The sequence below is a fragment of the Hyla sarda genome, chromosome 6, assembly GCF_029499605.1.
Source record: "Hyla sarda isolate aHylSar1 chromosome 6, aHylSar1.hap1, whole genome shotgun sequence".
NCBI lineage: Eukaryota > Metazoa > Chordata > Amphibia > Anura > Hylidae > Hyla > Hyla sarda.
The window spans coordinates 124,139,150-124,162,351 of NC_079194.1; the positions used below are offsets into that span (position 1 = coordinate 124,139,150).

Below are 23,202 nucleotides of genomic sequence, written 5' to 3' on the forward strand. Positions count from 1 at the left end.
GAACACAGTGCTCTCTGCTGACATCATGACCACAGTGCTCTCTGCTGGCATCTCTGTCCATTTTAGGAACTGTCCAGAGCAGCATATGTTTTCTATGGGGATTTTCTCCTACTCTGGACAGTTCTTAAAATGGACAGAGATGTCAGCAGAGAGCACTGTGCTCGTGATGTCAGCAGAGAGCTCTCTGTTCCAACTAGAAAATAATTTCTTCTGTAGTATTCTGTAGCTAATAAGTACTGGAAGGATTAATATTTTTGAATAGAAGTAATTTACAAATCTGTTTAACTTTCTGGGACCAGTTGATTTAAAAAAAAAAAAAAAAAAAAGTTTTCCACTGGAGTACCCCTTTAAGCCACGTAACTGTGTGTCAGGCCGGTGATCACATGGCTTAGAGTAATAGAACACATGGATGCAGCTGTGCTGGAATCAAACAAGTAGTGCTGCTTATTTGGAAGAAAAAATAAAATAAAAAATTGTGTTTTTTTTTTTGAAAGACAAAAAGGAACTTTAAACTTGGGAAAGGGGAGATTCTGAAATCCCCCTTTTCTCTATCAGAAAGAGAGAGGCAGTATCTGTGGCATCAGACAGACCATTTAACCCTGAAAATACTTATAAACCATCAGCAATGCACAGAAACTCATTCACAGTATAAATGATACAAAAGGTGGCAGTTTGCATATAAAACAGTTGTTGATTATTTATTGATTTAAGGTCTTGACAAGGATTCACCAGTTTACCATCAATGTTTGGTGGAGACTAAATTCACTAGAGCAGTGATCAGAAAAGCAGTGACTTTTGGCAGACTTCTTTCCAGTGAATGGTCACTTCTCACATAGTGCCACATCCAGTACACTCTTGTCTTTTATCTCATAGGGTAGAGTCACTCTTAGTCTCCTATCTTCCTCCATCGTGGAGATAATCGTATTATATGCATTTCTGTTGCCTGACCAACAGCGTCTGGCCACCTGCAACAAGAAAAATAAATTCTTGATAAAACATTAACCTTAAAATAAGTTTCTTCTAACTGGAGAACACTGCACTGACATGACTAAAACAGAAGACAATAGATTCTACTGCAGAGCAACTGCAGACATACTACACTGCTCAAATAAATAAAAGCAACACCAAGATAACACATCCTAGATCTGAATGAATGAACTAATCGTATGAAATACTTTCGTCTTTACATAGGTGAATGTGCTGACAACAAAAATTATCAATGGGAATCAAATTTATCAACCCATGGAGGTCTGGATATGGAGTCACACTCAAAATGAAAGTGGAAATCCACATTACAGGCTGATCCAACTTTGATGTAATGTCCTTAACCCCTTAAGGACTCAGCCCATTTTGGCCTTAAGGACTCAGACAATTTAATTTTTACGTTTTCATTTTTTCCTCCTCGCCTTCTAAAAATCATAACTCTTTTATATTTTCATCCACAGACTAGTATGAGGGCTTGTTTTTTGCGCGACCAGTTGTCCTTTGTAATGACATAACTCATATCATAAAATGTATGGCGCAACCAAAAAACACTTTTTGTGGGGAAATTAAAACGAGAAACGCAATTTTGCTAATTTTGGAAGGTTTCGTTTTCACGCCGTACAATTTATGGTAAAATTGACATGTGTTCTTTATTCTGAGGGTCAATACGATTAAAATGATACCCATTATTATATACTTTTATATTATTGTTGCGCTTAAAAAAAAATCTAACTTTTTAACCAAATTAGTACGTTTATAATCCCTTTATTTTGATGACCTCTAACTTTTTTATTTTTCCGTATAAGCGGCGGTATGGGGGCTCATTTTTTGCGCCATGATCTGTACTTTTTTTTGATACCACATTTGCATATAAAAAACTTTTTTATAATTTTTTTTTTAATAAAATGTATTAAAAAAGTAGGAATTTTGGACTATTTTTTTTTCGTTCACGCCGTTCACCGTACGGGATCATTAACATTTTATTTTAATAGTTCGGACATTTACGCACGCGGCGATACCAAATATGTCTATAAAAAAATTTTTTACGCTTTTTGGGGGTAAAATAGGAAAAAAACGGCCGTTTTACTTTTTTATTGGGGGAGGGGATTTTTCACTTTTTTTAAACTTTTACTTTTACATATTTTTTTTTTTTTACACTTGAATAGTCCCCATAGGGGACTATTCATAGCAATACCATGATTGCTAATACTGATCTGTTCTATGTATAGGACATAGAACAGATCAGTATTATCGGTCATCTTCTGCTCTGGTCTGCTCGATCACAGACCAGAGCAGGAGACGCCGGGAGCCGCACGGAGGAAGGAGAGGGGACCTCCGTGCGGCGTTATGAATGATCGGATCCCCGCAGCAGGGCTGCGGGCGATCCGATCGTTCATTTAAATCGCGCACTGCCGCAGATGCCGGGATCTGTATTGATCCCGGCACCTGAGGGGTTAATGGCGGACGCCCGCGAGATCGCGGGCGTTGGCCATTGCCGGCGGGTCCCTGGCTGCGATCAGCAGCCGGGATCAACCACGCATGACACGGGCATCGCTCCGATGCCCGCGGTTATGCACAGGACGTAAATGTCGCACCAGGACGTACATTTACGTCCTGCGTCCTTAAGGGGTTAAAACAAGTCAAAATGATGATGATGGTCTCCTGAGGGATGTCCTCCCAGACCTGGACTAAAGCATCTCCTAGACAGTCTGTGGTGGAACGTGGCATTGGTGGATTGAGCGAGACATGATGTCCCAGATGTGCTCAATCGGATTCAGGTCTGGGGAACGGGCAGGCCAGTCCATAGCATCAATGCCTTCCTCTTGTAGGAACTGCTGACACACTCCAGCCACATGAGGTCTAGCATTGTCTTGCATTAGGAGGAATCCAGGGCCAACCGCACCAGCATATGGTCTCACAAGGTGTCTGAGGATCTCACCTCGGTACTTAATGGCAGTCAGGCTACCTCTGGCAAGCACATGGAGGGCTGCGCAGCCCCCCAAAGAAATGCCACCCCACACCATTACTGACCCACCAAATCGGTAATGCTGGAGGATGTTGCAGGCAGCAGAAGGTTCTCCACTGCATCTCCAGACTCTGTCACATGTGCTCAGTGTGAACCTGCTTTCATCTCTGAAGAGCACAGGGCGTCAGTGGCGAAATTGCCAATCTTGGTGTTCTCTGGCAAATGCCAAACGTCCTGCACGGTGTTGGGCTGTAAGCACAACCTCTACCTGTGGAGGTCGGGCCCTCATAACCACCCTCTTGGAGTCTGTTTCTGACCATTTGAGTGGACACATGCACATTTGTGGCCTGCAGGAGGTCATTTTGCAGGGCTCTGGCAGTGCTCCTCCTTGAACAAAGGCGGAGGTAGTGGTCCTGCTGCTGGGTTGTTGCCCTCCCACAGCCTCCTCCATGTCTCCTGGTAGCCTCCATGCTCTGGACACTACGCTGACAGACACAGCAAACCTTCTTGCCACAGCTCGCACTGATGTGTCATCCTGGAGTTACATTGTGTTGTTTAAGTGTTCCCTTTATTTTCTTGAGCAGTGTAGAATTCAGATAAGGAGTCCAGTTCTATCCAAAAAATAAATAAATAAATAAATAAAAAAAAAGGTGAAAACTTTACATCAAAAAAATTCAACTGATCAAATTAAATGGCAGATGACGTCCAATTGCACATATAATTTAATTGCTTTCCTTTTTCATGTGCCTGTTGGTTGCTTTGTTAAAGGGACACTGCACTGAAAAACTTTTTTTTTCAAATCAACTGGTGCCGGAAAGTTAAAACACATTTGTAAATTACTTCTATTAAAAAAATCTTAATCCTTCCAGTACTGATCTGCTGTATGATCCACAGGAAGTTTTCTTTTTTGAATTTCCTTTCTGTCTGACCACAGTGCTCTCTACTGACACCTCTGTCCATAGCAGGATAGGTTTTCTATGGGGATTTTCTCCTACTCTTGACAGTTCCTAAAATGTACGGAGGTTTCAGCAGAGAGCACTGTGGTCAGACAAAGGAAATTCAAAAAGAAAAGAACTTCCTGTGGCTCATACAGCAGCTCATAAGTTTAACTTTCTGGCACCAGAAAGGGGCTTGGGCCCCTTGCGATCTCCAGGCAGGCGCTGCAGCATTACGGACACAAAAGCCTGGGACTTTTGTGATCGCAACTTCACGCCACGCCCCCTCCATTCATGTTTATGGGAGTGGTCGTGATGGCTAGGAGCGGAGTACCCCTTTAACATCTATCTGAAGGATGTAGTATACCATAGCAAACAAGCTACACTAGTTGCATTACAATAAGAAATTAAAATGTCATGTAGAGCAATCCCTGTGGACACTGTAATCAATGTTGTCCACCAGAAGTGTCTGTATGTTATTGGGGACTACTCTGAGCCCCTAATGTGATTCCTGACTTACAGCTTCCCTTTGAAGCCTTTATTAATCTAATAATGCAGGCATGGTTCATACTCAGTTTGTGTTTACAGTTAATGCACACGTTAAACAGATGCTAAAAATGGATTCTGCTGGATGCCATACAGCAGGACCGGATGTGTGATATTTTAATAATATACTGCATATCCAACTTTTTCTGACTCCTGTATGCCAAAAACTTTCAACTGTGTTGTAGCAGGACTCTAGGAGAGTAGTAATAGTGGCCATATTGACCAAGTCATCCCCAACACCTTAGTAAAAATTGTTGGTAAAAGTTGAGTGACAAAGACTTCTATTCCCCAGGGACTGATACGTTTCAGCAGGAATTGCGCATTACTAAATATCCAGGAATAGTCAATGACAAATGATTAATCAGATCACAGGAAATATTTGAGGGCAGTGCACTCTCTTAAAATTGGAAACATTTTAGTTCAGCATTAAACCGACCCCGTTGGACACGTCCCAGCTCAGCATAGTTTTAGCATTTTGCTCAGCCTCTGGAGATCCATCTAGAACTAGACCAAAGCCTCCATTGATGACCTCGCCCCTGTAAGGAAGCCAAAAGTAGCATTAGAAAAACTCAGAAGGTAATTTATCGGAGATGTGGAGTTTAGCAACGACAAATAAATTCACCAGAGAGAGCCAATACTCAAACATTTTCCCACACATAGCTGATAGAGTCAAATATTAAAGGGGTTATCCACCATTGCAACCTGGGAAAAATCCGAGACAACAGTCATTTTGTATGCCGTTAAAAATGAATATTGGGGTGAAAATCACAGAAGAATTGTGAGAAAACAGTCACTCACAGGTACAGACACTATATTATGAACTATTCTATCTTCCCTTCCAAATTCCTGGAATACAAAAGAATATCAATAAAGTAAAGTAATATCTGAACACAATGTTAAAGTTATAAATCCGTGAGGTCTTTATATAAAGCAGCACTCTGGATTTTGGGTGTTTATTTTTTAACCATAATCATGCAAACTCGCTATCTCTAATCCTACAGCCCCAATTGTTTGTTTCCAGCAGAGTTAAAGGGGTACTCCGGTGCTTACACATCTTATCCCCTATCCAATGGATAGGAGACAAGATGCCTAATTGCGGGAGTCCTGCAGCTGGGGACGCCCGTGATCATGCACGCGGCACCTCGTTTGTAATCAGTCCCCGGAGCGTGTTCGCTCCGGGTCTGATTACGCTCGACCGCAGGGCCAGCGGCGTGTGACGTCATGCCTCCGCCACCGTGTGATGTTACGCTCCGCCCCTCAATGCAAGCCTACGGGAGGGGGCGTGATAGCTATCATGCCCCCTCCCGTAGGCTTGCATTGAGGGGCGGAGCGGTCGAGCGTAATCAGACCCGGAGCGAACACGCTCCGGGGACCAATTACAAACGGGGTGCCGCGTGCATGATCACGGGCGACCCCAGCTGCTGGACTCCCGCGATCAGGCATCTTATCCCCTATCCTTTGGATAGGGGATAAGATGTGTAAGCACCGGAGAACCCCTTTAAATCTGTGAATGTCATTACTGTAACTGGGTCATCTGACCAACAGCTTGACCCACTGAAAATTAGTGTTTAATGTCTCAGAGAAAGTGGTATGTCCAGGGCAGCTGACTTCCTGTGAACTTTTGATGACAATCACCTATGAGATTTCTTAAGGCTGCTTACAGACCACTCCTCTTGCTCTATCTGTATATGGCTGCAGCTATGTCTATGGGCAGGGGTGTAGCTATACGAGGTACAGAGATAGCAGCTGAATCTGGGCCCTGTTGCCTAAAGGAGCCCCAAATCACATCTGCCCCATCCAGTATTATAACTGGGACCCTGTTGCAGATTTTACATCAGGCCTAGGAGTTACGCCTCTATCTATGGGTTCAGGATATATAGTAGTTCTATACCTCCCCTCCCTTCATGAATAAGGACCCATTTTAGGTCCGAAACGCGTTGGCGCACTTGAATAAAGCTTGAACTTTTAACAGAATTGCTGTGAAGCTGGATACCCCCTATTTTTCCTGCATGATGTTTCACGGGCAGGCGGCCCGCTCCTCTGAGCTCCAGCGCTTCTAATTACTTTGGCGTCTCCCTACAAGGACTCTATTGGGCTAGGTGGTGAGTGAGCTAGGTGGCTTCTTTCAATCTTCTTCATGGTAGAAATGGTGTGTGTAATTTAACTGTGAAAATGTGTGACAATGCTGTAAAACTCCAATGTGTGAAAAACATATTTTGAATGATCCAACCAACCCCCATTATGAGTCAAATAAGTTCATTGGGGTGAACTCCAGTAGTAGATGCCTAATTAGATGAACTGCAGTTATAGGACTTCACCCCTTCTCTTTGCAAAGACAGAGGATTCCTGAGAAATATAGGCAGCATGACAAAATAGTTTTAGCGTGAAACTATGAATCAGTATGGTTGAAAAACAAAGCCTGCCACATCAGCCTCAACAGGTGAGCACAAGGCATACAGAAGAACATTTTATTGAAGTTTTATTTTATAAGCAAAAAATTTAAACTAAAATAAAATTTCCAATAGCGCTTCTTTAAAAAGGTTAACAATTTATAATCCAGACCCCTCACTCTGTGTTCATTCAAACCCCGAACTGTATGTAAAACCTGATATCTCCTATTCTACCAGCCTACAAGCGCGCTTATTTACAGAACATTCTCTCTCCTGTCTTCCTGCCTCCCTTCTTCTGCAGAATTTGTTTAAGGGTGCGTTCCCACCTGGCATATACGCAGCGCATTTCACGCTGCGCAAAATTTACGGCAGCAGCAGGAAATACTCTGCTTATTCCTTGCTCACTATACACGCAGGGCTTTTTGGCGGCAGCCCTATGTGTGCAGGGAATTTTGGAGCCGGAGCCGCGCGTCACAGTCACACAGTCCCGCCTCCATAGCACACTACACGCAGAGGGTGGCCGCTGGAAAGCCCTGTGTATAGTGAGCGAGGGATAAGCAGCGTATGTCCCGCTGATGCCGTAAATTTTGCGCAGCAGGAAATACGCTGTGGATACGCACCATAATTCTGCTTTAGAAAGTACCCCCTACCCAAAAGTATATACTACAATATTATCAGTTTCCATTCACAGGAACTAGTAACCCACATAATAGCTTTAAAATCAGTCACATTTGTGGTGAGCCACGGCGTGGGAAGGTGAGGTGTATGGGGCAGATGTTATTAACTCCTAAATGTTCGTGACACAAGGTCTTCCAAAGTAACCACCCGAAGGTAGCTCCGCAATCCCTAGGTTAGGCATGGTAATAATAGTCCAAGACCAGGTCAGGGTTAACGGTAGCTTTACTGAGGTAGACAGATAGCAACAGTCTTTACAGCTAGGCCAGGATCCCAGAGAGGTGACCAGTAACACAGGGGACATCAGAACTTGCTGGGACTTGCAGTGACTTGACAGACTTTAGGACAGCCACACTGACTAACTGACTTGACAGAAGATAGTGACAGCAGACAGAGATGACTTGACTTACTGACTTGTGGCTGTAATTTAGGCTTGAGGCCTTCAGGTGTGCTGGACACTGGCTCTGAGACGTCTGGACTGAACTTGACCGCAGCAGAGAATGTGTGGCAAGAGCAAAAAAAGAGCAGATTGCAGCTTCTCCCTTCCTTATAAAGGGTGGCTGTGCAAGGAGCTCATAGGTAAGGCTGTAGGTCACCTGGTGCTCTCTGGGTAACAAACGTGAATTGAACATGTGACCACATTATCACTATGGGGAGGGGGGGGGGGAACGCTGCAGGAGTGCCCATAGGACACAGATTGACTCAACCTGACAAGGCCTAAGTACTGTACGGGACTATATCCTGTACTGGGACATCACACATTGTTCACTCACCAGCCAACACCTCCTCCATTATGAAGAGCTACCCATGTGGCCCCTCGGAAAGAATCTCCTACAAAGTTCTGTACAGCCATATCTGTAAACACAGAGCATTGTGGATTACTTTAACATATGAAACTCACGAAAGGGTATGAAGAAAATGCAAAATTAATATTCATATTTATTAGATACAATTGCCAATATAAAAGAAAATTCAGTTTGAGTGAGACGGTATAAGTGCAGTATTACCTGGAGTCAGATTGTTGTCATGCTTCTGGGGGTGCACTCAATATATCAAATAATAAAAGGAGGTGGCAGATCTGGATTGCAGATCCCATAATAAACCAGTGATTTAGCTACATGGAGTTAAAGTTTACCACCCTCATGACGCTTGGTGGCCACCTCTACCAATTAGGACTGACTTATTTAACAGTAAGAGTTAACTGTGATAGTGGGAGGAAGCACCTATTAGATGGAATCCCATTTCAGTAATGTACAAACCTGCACAAAAGGCAGAGCCGTCGTAAATATTGGAGGTTTCCCTGTAAGGACTATCTGTCCCACTCACATCATGATGATCTCTGCTTATTACCACTGGAGCCTGAAGATTAAAAAGGTGAAAATAGTAATGAAGATTTATAATCCGGGTCAAGAGAGTACACAAGCATGCAAAAATAAAAAAATAAAAAAAGTTACTACTTTTTAAAGCTCTGGAAAAGTTCTCACCTTCACTTGCCCTGTGGCTACTGCTTTGTTTATGGCTATAGCAATGGATATTCTGCCTTTCTGGTCAGAGTATAAAATTCTTGCTTGAGAACCAACAACCTTAAAAAATAAATAAGGAAATAAATGTATGGCAAACTCTCTCCTATCTAACCTGACAGCAACAAAGCAGAAAAAAATAGGAACTTGTTCAAGCGCCAGACCCAGGGTAGATGCGACGATGTGAAGTCTTGTACCCTTTTTTTCTGACGAAGGGCCTATTCCAGGCCAGAAACGCATAGATATGGGCATTCAATAAAATACTTTAAGTTTTAAGCTGTCTTAAAGGTGATTATCGTGACATCTACCCGGGGTCTGGCACTTGAACAAGTTCCTATTTTTTTCTGCTTTGTTGCTGTCTGTTACCGAACCAGAAGTCTCTTGGATTTGGAAAGAACCAAGCTGTAGGACCCGAACTATTCATACAATACGCATACAGATGTGCTCTGAGCGCAACACAACAGGGTGAGTGCTCTTATCCTGTATTTGAACAAAGTGTGTTTCGTACTTCACCAGGGGCACTGGTGTCCTTTTTTTTCCCCCTCTTTCTTGTGTTTTCCTATCTAACCTGGACAGCTTAAATGGAGACCTCTGAAAACACTATCTATAATGCCTTCTAAAAGCTGCAACCAGTGGTGTAACTATAGGGGGTCGCAACAGTCCCCCTGCCGATTCAGGGAAATGGCAATGGGTTTCTTGCAGTCCCAGAATTTAAATTATTGGTGTCTTTAAGATGCCAATACAACTGAATAAACAGAGGGTGGTTAGGAGCCCTATGTTCCCTCCCCATAGGTGCTTCACCGATGACGCAGACCGTGTGATTAGCATTGCCTGTATAATTTTTTCTCTGGCCAGGCCTAACTAAAAAGGGGCTGGAGCAGCACAGGACCTGGGACAGGTGAGTATTATAAAAGGGTACAGTTGGTTGGGGACAGAAGCACAGTTCATTGGGATTAGTGGCACATTTGGGAGGGGGGGGGGCAGTGGTACAACGAAAGGAGCAACAGCCGAGTTCATTTGGGCAGTGGCACATTTAGGGAGACAGGCACTGTTTATAAAGAGTGCACTGGCAGAATTCATAAGGAGGGGTGGTATTGTTCTGTGGGGGCAGTGGCAGAATTTGATTCAGGGTACAGCATTGTATTAATGGGCATTATGTGGCATTATTCTACCATAAAGGCGTGTGACACTGATCCTAATGTTTATCTGCATATTTAGGATTCCTTTAGCACATACAATTTTCCTTGTAGGTCCCTTGAGCACCCTTTTAATGTAAAGTTTTCAGCATTGTCCAACAAAAAACAGGAATGTTGGAGAGTATGCTTAAAGTAAAATTCTTCATTTAAGTACACACTGTTCCAAATTATTATGCAAATTATATATTTTTCTCATTTACCTAAATAATTGATGTAAATAACAGTCAGCATCATTCTCATGTTATCAACTATTAAGAGTACAATTCAAATTTTATTGAACAAACCTCCTAATGATAACAGTATTTTCTTTTTAAACATAAACCTACAATGCACTGTTCTAAATTATTGCGAACTGAAAATTGTCATTTGTTGTGTTTGCAGCATATTTACTGAAATCAAAAGCTATTTCAAATCAAACTTTTAACAACATTTTAACAGGTCACGTTACATTTTAACATAGGACCCCTTATTTGATAGCAGCTTTACAAGTCTTGCATCCATTGTGAGTTTTTGGACAGTTTCTGCTTGAATTTGTTTGCAAGATGTCAGAATAGCCTACCAGAGCTGCTGTTTGGATGTAAACTGCCTCCCACCCTCATAGATCTTTTGCTTGAGGATGCTCCAAAGGTTCTCAATAGGATTGAGGTCAGGGGAGGAAGGAGGCCACACCATGACTTTCTATCCTTTTATCCCCATAGCAGCCATTCATGCAGAGGTATTCTTTGCAGCATGAGATGGTGCATTGTCATGAATGAAGATTTTATTATGGAAAGCATAGTTCTTTCTTCTGTACCAGGAAAGAAAGTGGTCAGTCAGAAACTTCACATACTTTTGCAGAGGTCATCTTTACACTTTTGGGGATCCTAATGGGGCTGACCAGCTCTCTTCACATGATCCTGGCCCAAAACATGACTCCACCACCACCTTTGCCGACGTCGCAACCTTGTTGGAACAGGATGGCCGTCCACCAGCCATCCACTAGAATTAGTATTCATGTATTTTTCTGCCCAATGCAGCTGTTTCTGCTTGTGAGCATTGGTTAGTGGTGGCCAAATAGAAGGTTTATGCACAGTTGCAGGACTCTGGAGTACCCTACACCTTGATGTCCATGGGACTCCAGAGGCACCAGAGCTTCAAATATCTGTTTGGTGCTATGTAATGGTATTTTAGCAGTTTCTCTTGATCCGATGCATGGATCTGGCAAAAATCTTCCTCAATGTGCCTTTATCTGCATGAACCAGTCTGTGCTCTGAATCAGCCACAAATCTCTTAATAGTTTGATGATCACGCTTAAGTTTTCGTGAAATATCTATGTAGGTATGTTTTCATACCTCATCCAAAGCATTGATCCATTTCACTCTTTTCGGCAGCAGAGAGATCCTTTTACTATTCTATGTGGGAGCTGCGTCTCCAGTTTCGGAAACCTCCGGGTCTGGGGACGTGACGTCATGCCACGCCCCCTCCATTCATGTCTATGGGAGGGGGCATGACGGCAATCTAATAATTACAGGTGTCAGATTGTTTTCAGTGATCAAAAGAGCCCTGAGACACAATGCCATCCATGAGTTAAACTGAAAAACAAAATCTTTAATCTTTGTAACACAAATAGAATTTGCATAATGATTTAAAACCAGGTGTACTAATGCCATTTCCTAGTCATTATGAGAAGTTATTTTGTTTTACTCTTTATAAGCTAATTTTAGCGTCATTTCATGTCTTTCTCTCCATTGAAATAGCCAGTTGCTAAAATTTTACTGTTGTCTTTGGAAACAGTTTAACGCCACCATACTGTACGATGTACAGTATAATCTAACAGTTTAGCACTGTTACCTGAGCTCCCACAATGCACAGCTCTGTGTAACCAAACCAGAGTAGAATTCTGCATTTAGCATTAGATAGAAAGAGAGAAGAAAGCAATGAAACATCTAAAAGAGGCGGTAACCTTTAAAAAGCCAAATCACAGAGCCGATATGGCTGGTCTGATGAAGGAAAATGACATTATGTTACCAGTTGGTGTTTCCCAGCTTCTTGGATCCATCGTATGTTATCGCTGTACTGCTTCTTCACAGCATCACTGACTGAATAGAAAGAAAGAGCATAAAGACAGCATGTGGCATTATAAGCAAAAAAAGGAATTGGACCTGAATCTGATATTTTACAAGCTAGAAAATTCCAGCTGTCTAATAATTTATCCCTGAGTCATATGGGAGAGATTAGTGCCTGTGTGCTGCGCTGTAGAATATGTTGGCACCATATAGTGATAGTGGGGAAATTAAATAAATTGACTGAAGCAGGTGCTTCCTATTAAATTTAATTACACATTGTAAATAATCTATAAGACACAAACCACAACTTGTCAAAAACATTATAGTTTACAAGTGAAGGACACGTAATATATTTACAATCTATATTATAATCCAAAGTGGCACTCATTATTAACCGCACTGTATAAATTACTTCTCTTACTGATCCTGAGTTACAGCTTTTATTATTACTCCAGAGCTGCACTCACTATCCTGCAGCTTTAGTCACTATGTATAAAGCAAATTTCTTCCAAAAACAGTGCCACCACAGTCTCAGGTTGTATGTGGTATTACAACTTGGCTCCTTTCACTTCAATGGAACTCCTCTGCAATACCACATGCAATCTGAGAACAGGGGTGGCACAGTTTTTTGGAAGAAATTACCTCTGTTTTTCTAATCCTGAATAACCCCTTTAAGAGGGGTACTCCAGTGCTTAGACATCTTATCCCCTATCCAAAGGATAGGGGATAAGATGCCTGTTCGCGGGAGTCCCGCCGCTGGGGAACCCCGGGATCATGCACGCGGCACCCAGTTTGTAATCAGTCCCAGGAGCGTGTTCGCTCCGGGACTGATTACCGGCAACTACAGGGCAGGCGGCGTGTGACGTCACGCCCCCGTCCCCCGTGTGATGTCACGTTCTGCCCCTCAATGCAAGTCTACGAGAGGGGGCATGATAGCTGTCACGCCCGCTCCTGTAGGCTGGCATTGAGGGGCGGAGCTTGACAACACACGGGGGCGTGACGTCACACGCCTCCCGCCCTGTAGTCGCCGGTAATCAGTCCTGGAGCGAACACGCTCCGGGGACTGATTACAAACGGGGTGCCGCATGCATGATCCCGGGGGTCCCCAGCGGCGGGACTCCCGCGATCAGGCATCTTATCCCCTATCCTTTGGATAGGGGATAAGATGTCTAAGCACCGGAGTACCCCTTTAAGTCTTACGGATATATTAGAGACAAACAACTGCCATTTGTATTTTGCATTATCAACAGATGTCCCCTTCAAAAATGTATGTGGGAATACTGTACATTTTAGGTCTAGGGGTATTTTGAGAAGAGAGTTCATAGGCTAAAAATATAGATTTTTAAAAGGTGATAATTACACAAGGAGATGTGCATTCTGATGCTATTTTGGGACAAGCAAAATTTTAATTTTTTTTATTTTTTTATAGAAGATAATCAGCGCTTGAGCTGTTATATAACATTTTATGGAATGTGGGATGCTGCTTGGGGGACCATGGTGCATGGACCGCCTTCTGAGTACTGTAGACTGGTTATGAAAAGAAAACTGTACATCAATAATTTAATCCCCCCCCCCCCCCCCCTTTCTCCGCATAACATTTTTGGATGATTGAGTAACTGATTTGGTACTCTGGGTAGTCCATTATAGATGGGCTGAAGGAAATGTTTCTGAATTGGTGGATGGTGTGTGTTGCAGCTTTTAAACTCCCTTTAATAAATGGAGAGTTAAGCTGAAAAATTATGTAACTAAGGAGTGGAAAGGCCTTCAGAAATTATTTCTTCTCATGAAGAGTATTATATAACAGGCCTCACAACTTAATGTTATGGGCTGAAACTGCTGGCTGAGATATGAAACCTAATATGAAGGACCATATTAAACTGTAAAATTTTAGTTTTTTTGTTGGTTGTTTGGTTTTTATCTGTTTTATGTTATTTTTTATTTTCCTCTTTTTCTCTCTGGGGGAGAATAGATACCTAGATGAAGTAGGAGGGGCCTGGCTGCTGGTTGGCCCCCTCCAAACCCCATTAACCCAAGGGGAGCTTTTAATGAATTAGTAATACAATATGATTTTTGAAATGTAAAATGTGTATTATGAAGAGTGGAATGTGTACTCCTTACTACACAAAGGTTTATTTTTAATAAAAATAATTAAAAAATATATAATTACAAGGGGATAACCAGGATTCTATTATCCCCAATAAAATGGAGGCCAAAACCTTAAATGACACCCTGGTAGATATTTAATATGGTAACTTTTGGTACATGGATTAAATGCATAAATTAATAAAATAAATAAATACAAATAAATAAAATCTCTTTTTGTGTAGAAGGTGATCACTTTACTTTACTGCTAACAAAAGTTTAAAAACAATAGTAAGGAAAGGTTCATCAAATAAGTGTAAGGGATTCTTCTACGTCACACATGGTCTTTGCCTAAAACTGTATGTTGACAAAACATAGCTCAGGAGAAGAGTTAATAAACTAGGGGTTTGACATTCATGTTGAGGTGGAGATCTACCGAAATAATAAGATGCCCCATTAATGGTTTTAGTTATGGGCTTACCTAACCCCCAAAAGCTCTTATACGAGAGCTGCAAGAGACCAGCAGGGAACTGGAGGTAGGTAAGGTTTCACTTGGAGGTAAGTCTGTGAGATTTCAGCAATGAAGTCTACATTTTGAGTACAGCTCTGGAGTATAATACAGGCTATAAAACTTACCAACAGCCCTGACTTGGGTGAGACAATCCAGAAAACAGGATTGCAGAGGGCAAGAGTGTTCGAATCCCATACCCTATAACTGGGTGTATTTTTTATTAAAGCAGGGATGGGGGTTTCAGGGCAGGTTTAAATGTTCCAATTGTGGCAGGGCTTTCATGACTCAAATTTTGCAAGTATAGCAATGTACAGCATTAAAGGGGTACTCCACCCCAAGACATCTTATCCCCTATCCAAAGGACTTGCATTGAGGGGACAGGGCGTGATGTCACGGACTTACGTTCCCGTGGTCGGGACCCAGACCCTCCAGCGCTTCCGGACAAGAAACAGGTGGGTGCTGCATGCTATATTGCGGGGGTCCCCAGCGGTGGGACCCCCGCGATCAGAAATCTTATCCCCTATCCTTTGGATAGGGGATAAGATGTCTAGGGGTGAAGTGATTCAACTATTTCTGTTTAATTTAGAGAGGTTTCATTATATACAAGGACTTTCCCAGGAATACGATTTACTCAGTGTTTCCTATAACATTTCCAATAACAGAAGTGTCTGCACTAATCTAATCCTCCAAGGATAAATCTGCCCACTCTAAGAATCAGTTTACCTCCTTGTGCAATGATACCCTCCATAACAGTGCCTGCAATGTGGTCAGTGACTGCAAGGTCAGATGGATCTGCGGAGGTGCATACCCAACGGAATGGCCCAAAACCCAGCGAGAAGATGTCTCTGGTAATAAACACAAAACAACTTAATTAGGAAATGTTTGAGATTCCTTATTTATTACAACCATACAAGATGAGCTGCTGCCTACCCAGTGGCCTGGGGGAGACACATACTTAGCACTCCTATACTTGAACCTAGTAGTCCTCCTACTATAGGCTTTTTTTAATGAAATCGGACATTGTATTGTTTAAGTGCTCACCCCATAATATGTTGCACATATGATGGATATCTAAACTCTGTGCCTCTTGCTCCTTTACGTTCAACATCAGCACCTGCACAAGAGTGAAGGGCTCACATTATAAAACTACACAAAATAAGTGAATGCTGTGATGAAAACTTAAAAGGGTTTTCCATATCGTTCAATTCATTATTGTTAAAAAGAGCCTCCCGCCATTAATTAACCGATGACAGAAAGCAAACACAAACAATTAGCTGTAATCTGTGGTGGAACATGGCAGCACATATTAATTTCCTGTGCAGAGGACAAATTAAGGATTTCATAGGCTTTATTAAAACCAAAATGCTGTCTGGGAAATGCATGCATTTGCAAGGTCCTCCAGAGTGACAGACACTTAGTAGCTGCTCTCTGCTCTTGTTAGTGGATGGGGTTTTGCATGGGGGATCCCTCTGAACTCAGAATTCCCCAGAACAGACAGTATTTATGCCCAAGAATTGTTCAATCAAAAAAAAAGTCCACTTTTACTTACCAGCTCTTTGTGCCTCCAATAAGAATGCATTTCCATAGTCCCAGAAAAACATACCCTTATCTGATAACTTATTGACTGCTGAGATCTGCCGCCGTAAACTGAGAAAACAGAAAATAAAACTAGGACTGGTACATAATATTCTAGGGTAGAATGTACTACATTTGTTTGCAACATTATGCATTTGGTCCCAATGCATTATTTATGCTCACACTGGATGGAATCTGGTACCCTTTTCTAATAACTAAAGACGACCTTGTCCTGGGGGAGTAGGGTATATGGGAGTGTAGTTGTGCAGTTACTAAGGGTGCTTTTTTAACCCTTTCTATTCTTGACGCCAGGGTAAGGGCTATTCTCTGAATGCTTGTCTTACCGCCACCCTTCCCATAAGCCATAGGAAATGATTGTACACAACCGGAGATTTGTAGAAACTTGTCGGAACTTTTACTGAAGATTTTAGGCAATAATGAACAGGAACAGTCCATACAACAGAGTCTATTAGAGCTTGACAAGTGGTTGGGACCTCATGAGTCTATTGAGCTTAGGAAGATAATGGTTGCGGTGATCCACTGGATTTAGCGGTTTAGAGTCGGTCCAGTAATCACGCTAGCTTTAGCAGGGATTGAGATTTTAACTCACGGTTTAGTTTTATGCTGAGGCCGGCAGACTTCTGGCCAAGCTTGTCTTTGAAAGTTGCGCAGATCCGTCCTGCTAGTCCGGCATCCACGAGAGCAGCAACCCAAGAGAGCGATCATTATATGGGCAGGGGCTGGACTTAAGCTCACTGGTCCATACAACTGTCAATCTTCTGTACAGAGAGTTATGGGTAAACATTTGACCCAAGGACCTCCAAAAGGTCCTCCAACATATCAGAGGAATTAACATGGTCACATGACCGAAGGTCCTGTGACGCTAACAAGGTAAGTAGACTAATATACACTATATTAAGTATACACATTATTAAATATATACATAATAGTATTATGAAACCAGAGAAGGAGGAGGCGACTAGGGGCTGCCCCACCTGGGGGACCCTACCTGAACGAAGTAATTCTGACTTTGGCGACCACCATACAATGTACGGTATGCAATACGGTACCGGGACACCACACTATCGACAAAGGCTAGAAAATGCTACACATTTCAAAACCTCTTTTGTCCTCTCCAAAACCTTGCTGTCTTTTTCAATAAAGAATCCAAGTGAGACCAAATTGAGCCTTGAAGTGTGTTACATAGAATATACCCGAAGAAGGGAATTAATTGAAACCTGAAATGCATTGGACAAATAAGTTGCTATATAAACCTTTGTTAATTTACAACCAATGGTGTTAAAAGACACCATATTCCCTGTAAAATGAACATCAATTCCTTGTCATTACTGACAACAACAGTAGGGCATCACACCCATTGTTTATTGGGTTAATAGCCATTGGACAGGTGCACAACTTAGGGGAATCTCTCACCTTTCATGAACCAGCTGGCGGAAGGTCTGTGGGTCATTGCACAGCATTTGATTGGCTTCCGTAAACGATAGCTGCACCGGATAATATCCGCCACTGAATGGATTGTGGCAGGAGGTTTGGTCCGACCCAAGATCCACTAGTAGGTCACCAGTCTTCTCGTATTCTTTAAATAGCCCCTCCCTATAAGCCAACAAATAATTATGTTTTGCATGTCATCGCCGTGTGCACACACACACACACACACACACACTTCTAAGAGAGTTGTGTGGCAACCCATATGGAGATAGGACAATAATGGTTGCCACATTGGTTATACGCTTTCTTAGGAGGGTCAATAGGACTCCAGGTTCCACACCGATTGCTATTCAAGTATTTCACATTGCAATAACAGATGTCTGTAAAAACTGGATAACAACCAAATGGGTAACTTGAAGTTCCTGGGCATTAAAGTAAAGTTAAGGACCCCCAACTATGAAGTATCATCTATTGTACTGGTTTCCTTCTACAGAAAAGAAGGTCTTTTTGGCCCCTCTTAGACTCCAGTGACTGGGTGCAACCTCTGTACCCACCATGCTTTTACCCAGGTGACAACACATGCGAGAACTGTAATGGCAGTCAGGCTGGTTATCATCCAGCTTTCCCAGAATCAGATTTAACCAAGAGACATCTGATAAGAATTGTAAACATATGAGGATGACTCAAAGTCTTATTTTACTGAGGATTATTTTTATTCTTCGGGGGGAAATATTTTTTAAATCCTTAAATATTTTTGATCAGAGAACAGAAGCTTGGTGTGCCAGGGACCATAAAGAAATCCCTCCCAACCCCTCCTGTGATAACAAGTATCATGAGAGAACACTGCTCTTTAATGTGTTACAGATTACTGCCTGGCACGTTGTGATGTGACTATACAAGACCCATATGTGCAGCAGCAGAACACAACTTGCCAAAGGTCCACGATATTCCCATGGTATCCCAGGCTCAGAATTTCCTTAGCCTCCCTTGCTTTTCTGTGAAGACATAAAGATCACATTATTGTGCATTTACAAATAAGACGAATGATATGAGTATTTCTCTGTAGGTCTAAAGTTGAAGATACTCACCTGATCCTTTGGATACATTCATCCAGAGACTTTGTTATTTCCATCAGCCAGCCCTGCTTATGTCTCTTCACAAGAGCATTCTCGTCGACCTAACAAGACCAAAGAGCTTTGAAATCCTGATCAACATACTGTACTATCAGCAGGCATAGAGGATCAGTTAATAAAATTCTCTATGGACCTTTACCTCAGCAATGACCCCAATACAGCCCACAATGACAGCCGCTTTTGCCTGCGCTCCGCTCATGCCTCCCAGACCTGAGGTCACAAACACCTTCCCAGTAAGATCATCTAATCCAAGGTATCTTCTTCCAGCGTTTAATACAGTCAACTGCATGAGACATCAAAAATAACAGCTAAAACATGTGCAAAAATGTAAGCTACTAAAAGCACAGGCAAGCACCATACTTCTAAAAACACCTAGAAAAGACTGCTACATGTCTAGAGCAGGAACTAAGAGTAAGATGAATGAAACCGATTCAAAGAACACCAATGGTGTTTCAAATAGAGTGTTCCTCGAAATTAAAACTCTCCGATATTTAAATGCGACATCTTAAAGAAATATATAGTATATTTTTACTTTTGCATCCAAAGTTAAAATCAAAATGCCGGTGTCTATGTAACAAAATGCAGTGCATTATGGGTGCTCAAATAAGAGCTACACAGTCTGAGGCAAGCAGCAGGTCTGACAGCAGAATGGAAATGAACGAGTGTTGTGCAGGGGCAAAAAGCAGCTTCGGGTGTGAATGGAGAAAATTATGTAAAACCTTTTACCCCAACCAATATTACTAAAAGGGATTTTAACTTACCACTGTGCCATGCACAATTCCTTGCGGGCCAATGTAACAGTAGCTCCCTGCTGTCATCTGTCCATACCTGCCATAAAGAACATTTTCAAGTAGCAGGAATAGATGTAGATAATGTAGACATATTACTTATAATAAACATAAGGGGTTTTCCAAACCTAAAAAACTATTGCTGGCCTATACTCCGACTAGACAATCCATAATTGAATCGGTGAGGTGGTGATTTTCAGGACCCCTGCCGATCAGGTACCTGTACTGTCACCGTGCTGGAAATAAACACTTCAATGTTAGCTATTCTGCAGTTACCCAGGGCCACCACTACTAACAAGGTCCAGATCTCAGATTTTTATTCCCACTGTTGATTAATGGCGCTGCAGCCAATACCAATCAACTATTGATGGCCTATCCCAAGGATAGGCCACCAAAAGTTTTAGCCGGAAAACCTGTTTAATATTTTGTAACCTAAGATGTGACTGAAGCTCATCCATCAAGGGATCCATAAAGTTTACATCTATGCTGTTGGCAGATTTTGTGCAGAGTGGCCCTCATTTACTATTCTAAACCCGACTTGTTTTGTCGGGTTTTTCGTCGCATCTTTGTCTGCGACATGTCGCAGACATCGTACGCCAGTCTGCGACACAATGCAACATTTTCCCCCGACGGACCCGATTTGGATTCTCCTAAACCCGAAAAAGGGGCGTAACCCGACATTTCTGAGCTTTCCACGTATTTATAAAGCTTTCCAACCCGAATTTGTTCAATTGTTGTGGATTTTTTCCCCGACAACTCAGAGGAGTTGGAAACCAAGCCAAAAAGACGCACATGCGACAAACAGGATGCGACACAATAATAAATACCAGGGGGAAAAAAGCAAGTCGGGTAAGAAAGCAACATAGACTTACAACCAGATGAGGGCCAATGTGCGTAGAATTTGGGCTGAATTTATGCAGAATTTCTTGAGCTCAACACACAGATTCTGGACAGAATTCAGAGTCCCCATGACTTCAATGAAGAATTCTGCAAAAACTATTGACAGGTTCAATGTTTTTGTAGAATCCGGAATGCAGGAATAGGCTATGGCTATGTTCACATGGCAGAATTTCTGCATGGAATTCCACATGAAAATTCTGCTTGAATTTATAGCCATTACACTTGAATGGGATTTTGCTGTCCAATTTAGAGTTGAGCGAACTTACAGTAAACTGGCTCGCAGTGAACCTCGCAGCTCGGCTGTTGATTACTTTAGTCTGCATAATTAGTTCACCTTACCAAGGGCTCCAGTTGCCTGGAAAAGGTGGATACAGACATGGGAAACTTAAGACTGTCATCCCGGACTTTTCCAGGCAACCAGAGCCCTTGGAAAGCTGAACTAATTTACGCAGACTAAAGTAATCAACAGCCGAGCTGTGAAGTTCGCGAGCGAGCAAATTTACTGTAAGTTCACTCAACTCTAGTCCCATTCATACAGCAGAATTTCCGCTGCAGGAATTACATTGAAGTGAATGGCCAATTAATTTCTGTGGAATTTACTGCAGAATTTTCATGCAAAATTCCGTGCAAAAATTCTGCTGTGTGAACATAGCCTTAGAATAAATCCTGCACAGCGGAGCATATATATTTGGGAGCAAATAGTAGAACATAGAGAATAGAGGAGGATTTAAGAAGGCTTTGCACTTACATTGTGACCCCTAGAGCAAACATCTTCTCATAATCCTTTCTGGAGGAGTAGTTGGGGATGACCTACGAACCCAAATATTAAGAAAAAAAAAAAAATCATAAAAAAATAAATAAAAGCCTGTCAGCATAGTTGGGGCCATAAAGAGAAGGCAGTGCATAATAGGCAGGTTAAAGTTTCCTACCATGAGTTTATTGTGGGAACTGCGCGGTGTAAAATAATACTATTGTGTGGCACATAGGTTATGCACATGGCTCCTATGTAGGCACTGCAGCATAGATAAAGCCATAACTAGTCACTGCTCTCTGCCTGTCATTCATGCCTGCATAGCACGATTAGGCTAAGTTCACAACACAGAATTTCCGCCTGCAATTCCGCTTTGAAATTGCAGGCAGAAATTCCGCTTGCTAAAATGTATAGTGGCGTGAATGGGTTTCCACTCACAAATTCACACTTCGGAATTTGTGAAGCGAAGTTTGTGAACGGAAAATTTGCTTGGAAATTTCCGTCTGAAGAATGGTGTTGCTCATTCTTCAGGCAGAAATACTCGCCGAACACATTGCAGTCTATTGGAGACTGCAGTGTCCGCGTGGTCTGAGCACCAACTGAATCATTCAGCGTGCGCTGGCCGCACTCGGAATCTCCGGGCGGAAATTTTCTGCCAGGAGATTCTGCAGTGTGAACCTAGCCTTACAGGCAAAGAGGCTTCTATGCCCTGTCAGCATGTGACATAGAAGCCTCTTTGCTTGTCCATTATGCCTGCAGAGCACCATTATAGGGAGACAGAGGTGACTAGTTACAGCTTGGTCTCTGCCTCAATATCTACAGAGAAGTCATTTGCATACCCTGCACTAAAAGTATTAATGCTCAGTTCCCACAACAAAAGGACATTCTTACTGCACCTATTATGCACTGCCCTTGGTTTTATGACCTCAATCGTGCTGACCGGTTCCCTTTAAATGTACTATTGTATACAACTCAAGAATAGACCATCATGAGCAGTCTCACCATGCCATTGGTGATCACGAGTCGTGGAGCTCCAGGGTGACTGGGAAAAAGGCCAAGAGGGTGACCGCTGTACATCACTAAGGTCTGTTCTTCCGTCATTTCTGATAGATAATGCATTACCAACCAGAACTACAGACACAAGGATGAGAAAAGATATTATAAATGGGGGAAACCTAATGCATATCCCTGTTCTAAGTGCTAAACCAAGGATGGTGCTGAACACTAAGCCAACTCACAATAGTAGAACTGGCAACCCTACATGCATATTTCTGATGTTTCAGAACCATCCATGCAGTCTGGACACATTTTGGCACAGTATTTCACATTGCTGAGATTACACAGTTACCAGGACAGAAACATTGATAAAAGTCCATTGAATACAACTAGTTAATTATACACTGTAATGAGGGCAAGGGATTAATTTATCTCAACCTCTGTTAATTAATTCCATTCAATGACTATATCTCTTCAGTTTGGTTCCCATCCTTACTATCCTACTGCGCTCCCATTTGACAGTGTTGCCTTAGTGGCTAGAGTCCATTCAGCCAAGCATGTTAGGATGAAAGGAAGAAGTGAAAAATTGACTATAGAAGATGGGTAAAGGCCTAACACATACCAGATTGCCTTTACTAGTAGCCATGTGTTAATGTCCAGCTAGGCATTATGGTTAACTAGGCACTAAAGCTATAGTCTGTCTGATCTCTTTGAGTTGTGAATTTATACACAATCTATTGTTTCCCGTCATCACAAAGTT

At 42.2% G+C, this 23,202-nt stretch overlaps 1 protein-coding gene across 2 annotated transcripts in view; it reads right to left on the reverse strand.

Moving 5' to 3' along the window:
• Window positions 1–383: 383 nt before the first annotated feature.
• The window catches only part of UROC1 (urocanate hydratase 1), a 33,648-nt gene continuing 10,829 nt past the window's right edge, over window positions 384–23,202 (reverse strand). The window contains exons 6-21 of one of the 2 annotated variants that reach the window (XM_056524907.1): window positions 22,449–22,577; window positions 21,444–21,505; window positions 19,769–19,835; window positions 19,147–19,290; window positions 18,963–19,051; window positions 18,807–18,869; window positions 17,860–18,039; window positions 16,400–16,497; window positions 15,892–15,964; window positions 15,574–15,695; window positions 12,220–12,290; window positions 8,981–9,079; window positions 8,756–8,855; window positions 8,270–8,351; window positions 4,868–4,967; window positions 384–965 (exon numbers count right to left, since the gene is read on the reverse strand). In XM_056524907.1, the coding sequence (XP_056380882.1) occupies window positions 822–965; window positions 4,868–4,967; window positions 8,270–8,351; window positions 8,756–8,855; window positions 8,981–9,079; window positions 12,220–12,290; window positions 15,574–15,695; window positions 15,892–15,964; window positions 16,400–16,497; window positions 17,860–18,039; window positions 18,807–18,869; window positions 18,963–19,051; window positions 19,147–19,290; window positions 19,769–19,835; window positions 21,444–21,505; window positions 22,449–22,577 (1,623 nt within the window). In that variant the 3' untranslated portion in view covers window positions 384–821. The remainder of the gene's footprint in view (window positions 966–4,867; window positions 4,968–8,269; window positions 8,352–8,755; window positions 8,856–8,980; window positions 9,080–12,219; window positions 12,291–15,573; window positions 15,696–15,891; window positions 15,965–16,399; window positions 16,498–17,859; window positions 18,040–18,806; window positions 18,870–18,962; window positions 19,052–19,146; window positions 19,291–19,768; window positions 19,836–21,443; window positions 21,506–22,448; window positions 22,578–23,202) is intronic. The other variant, XM_056524906.1, reaches the window with a different exon arrangement.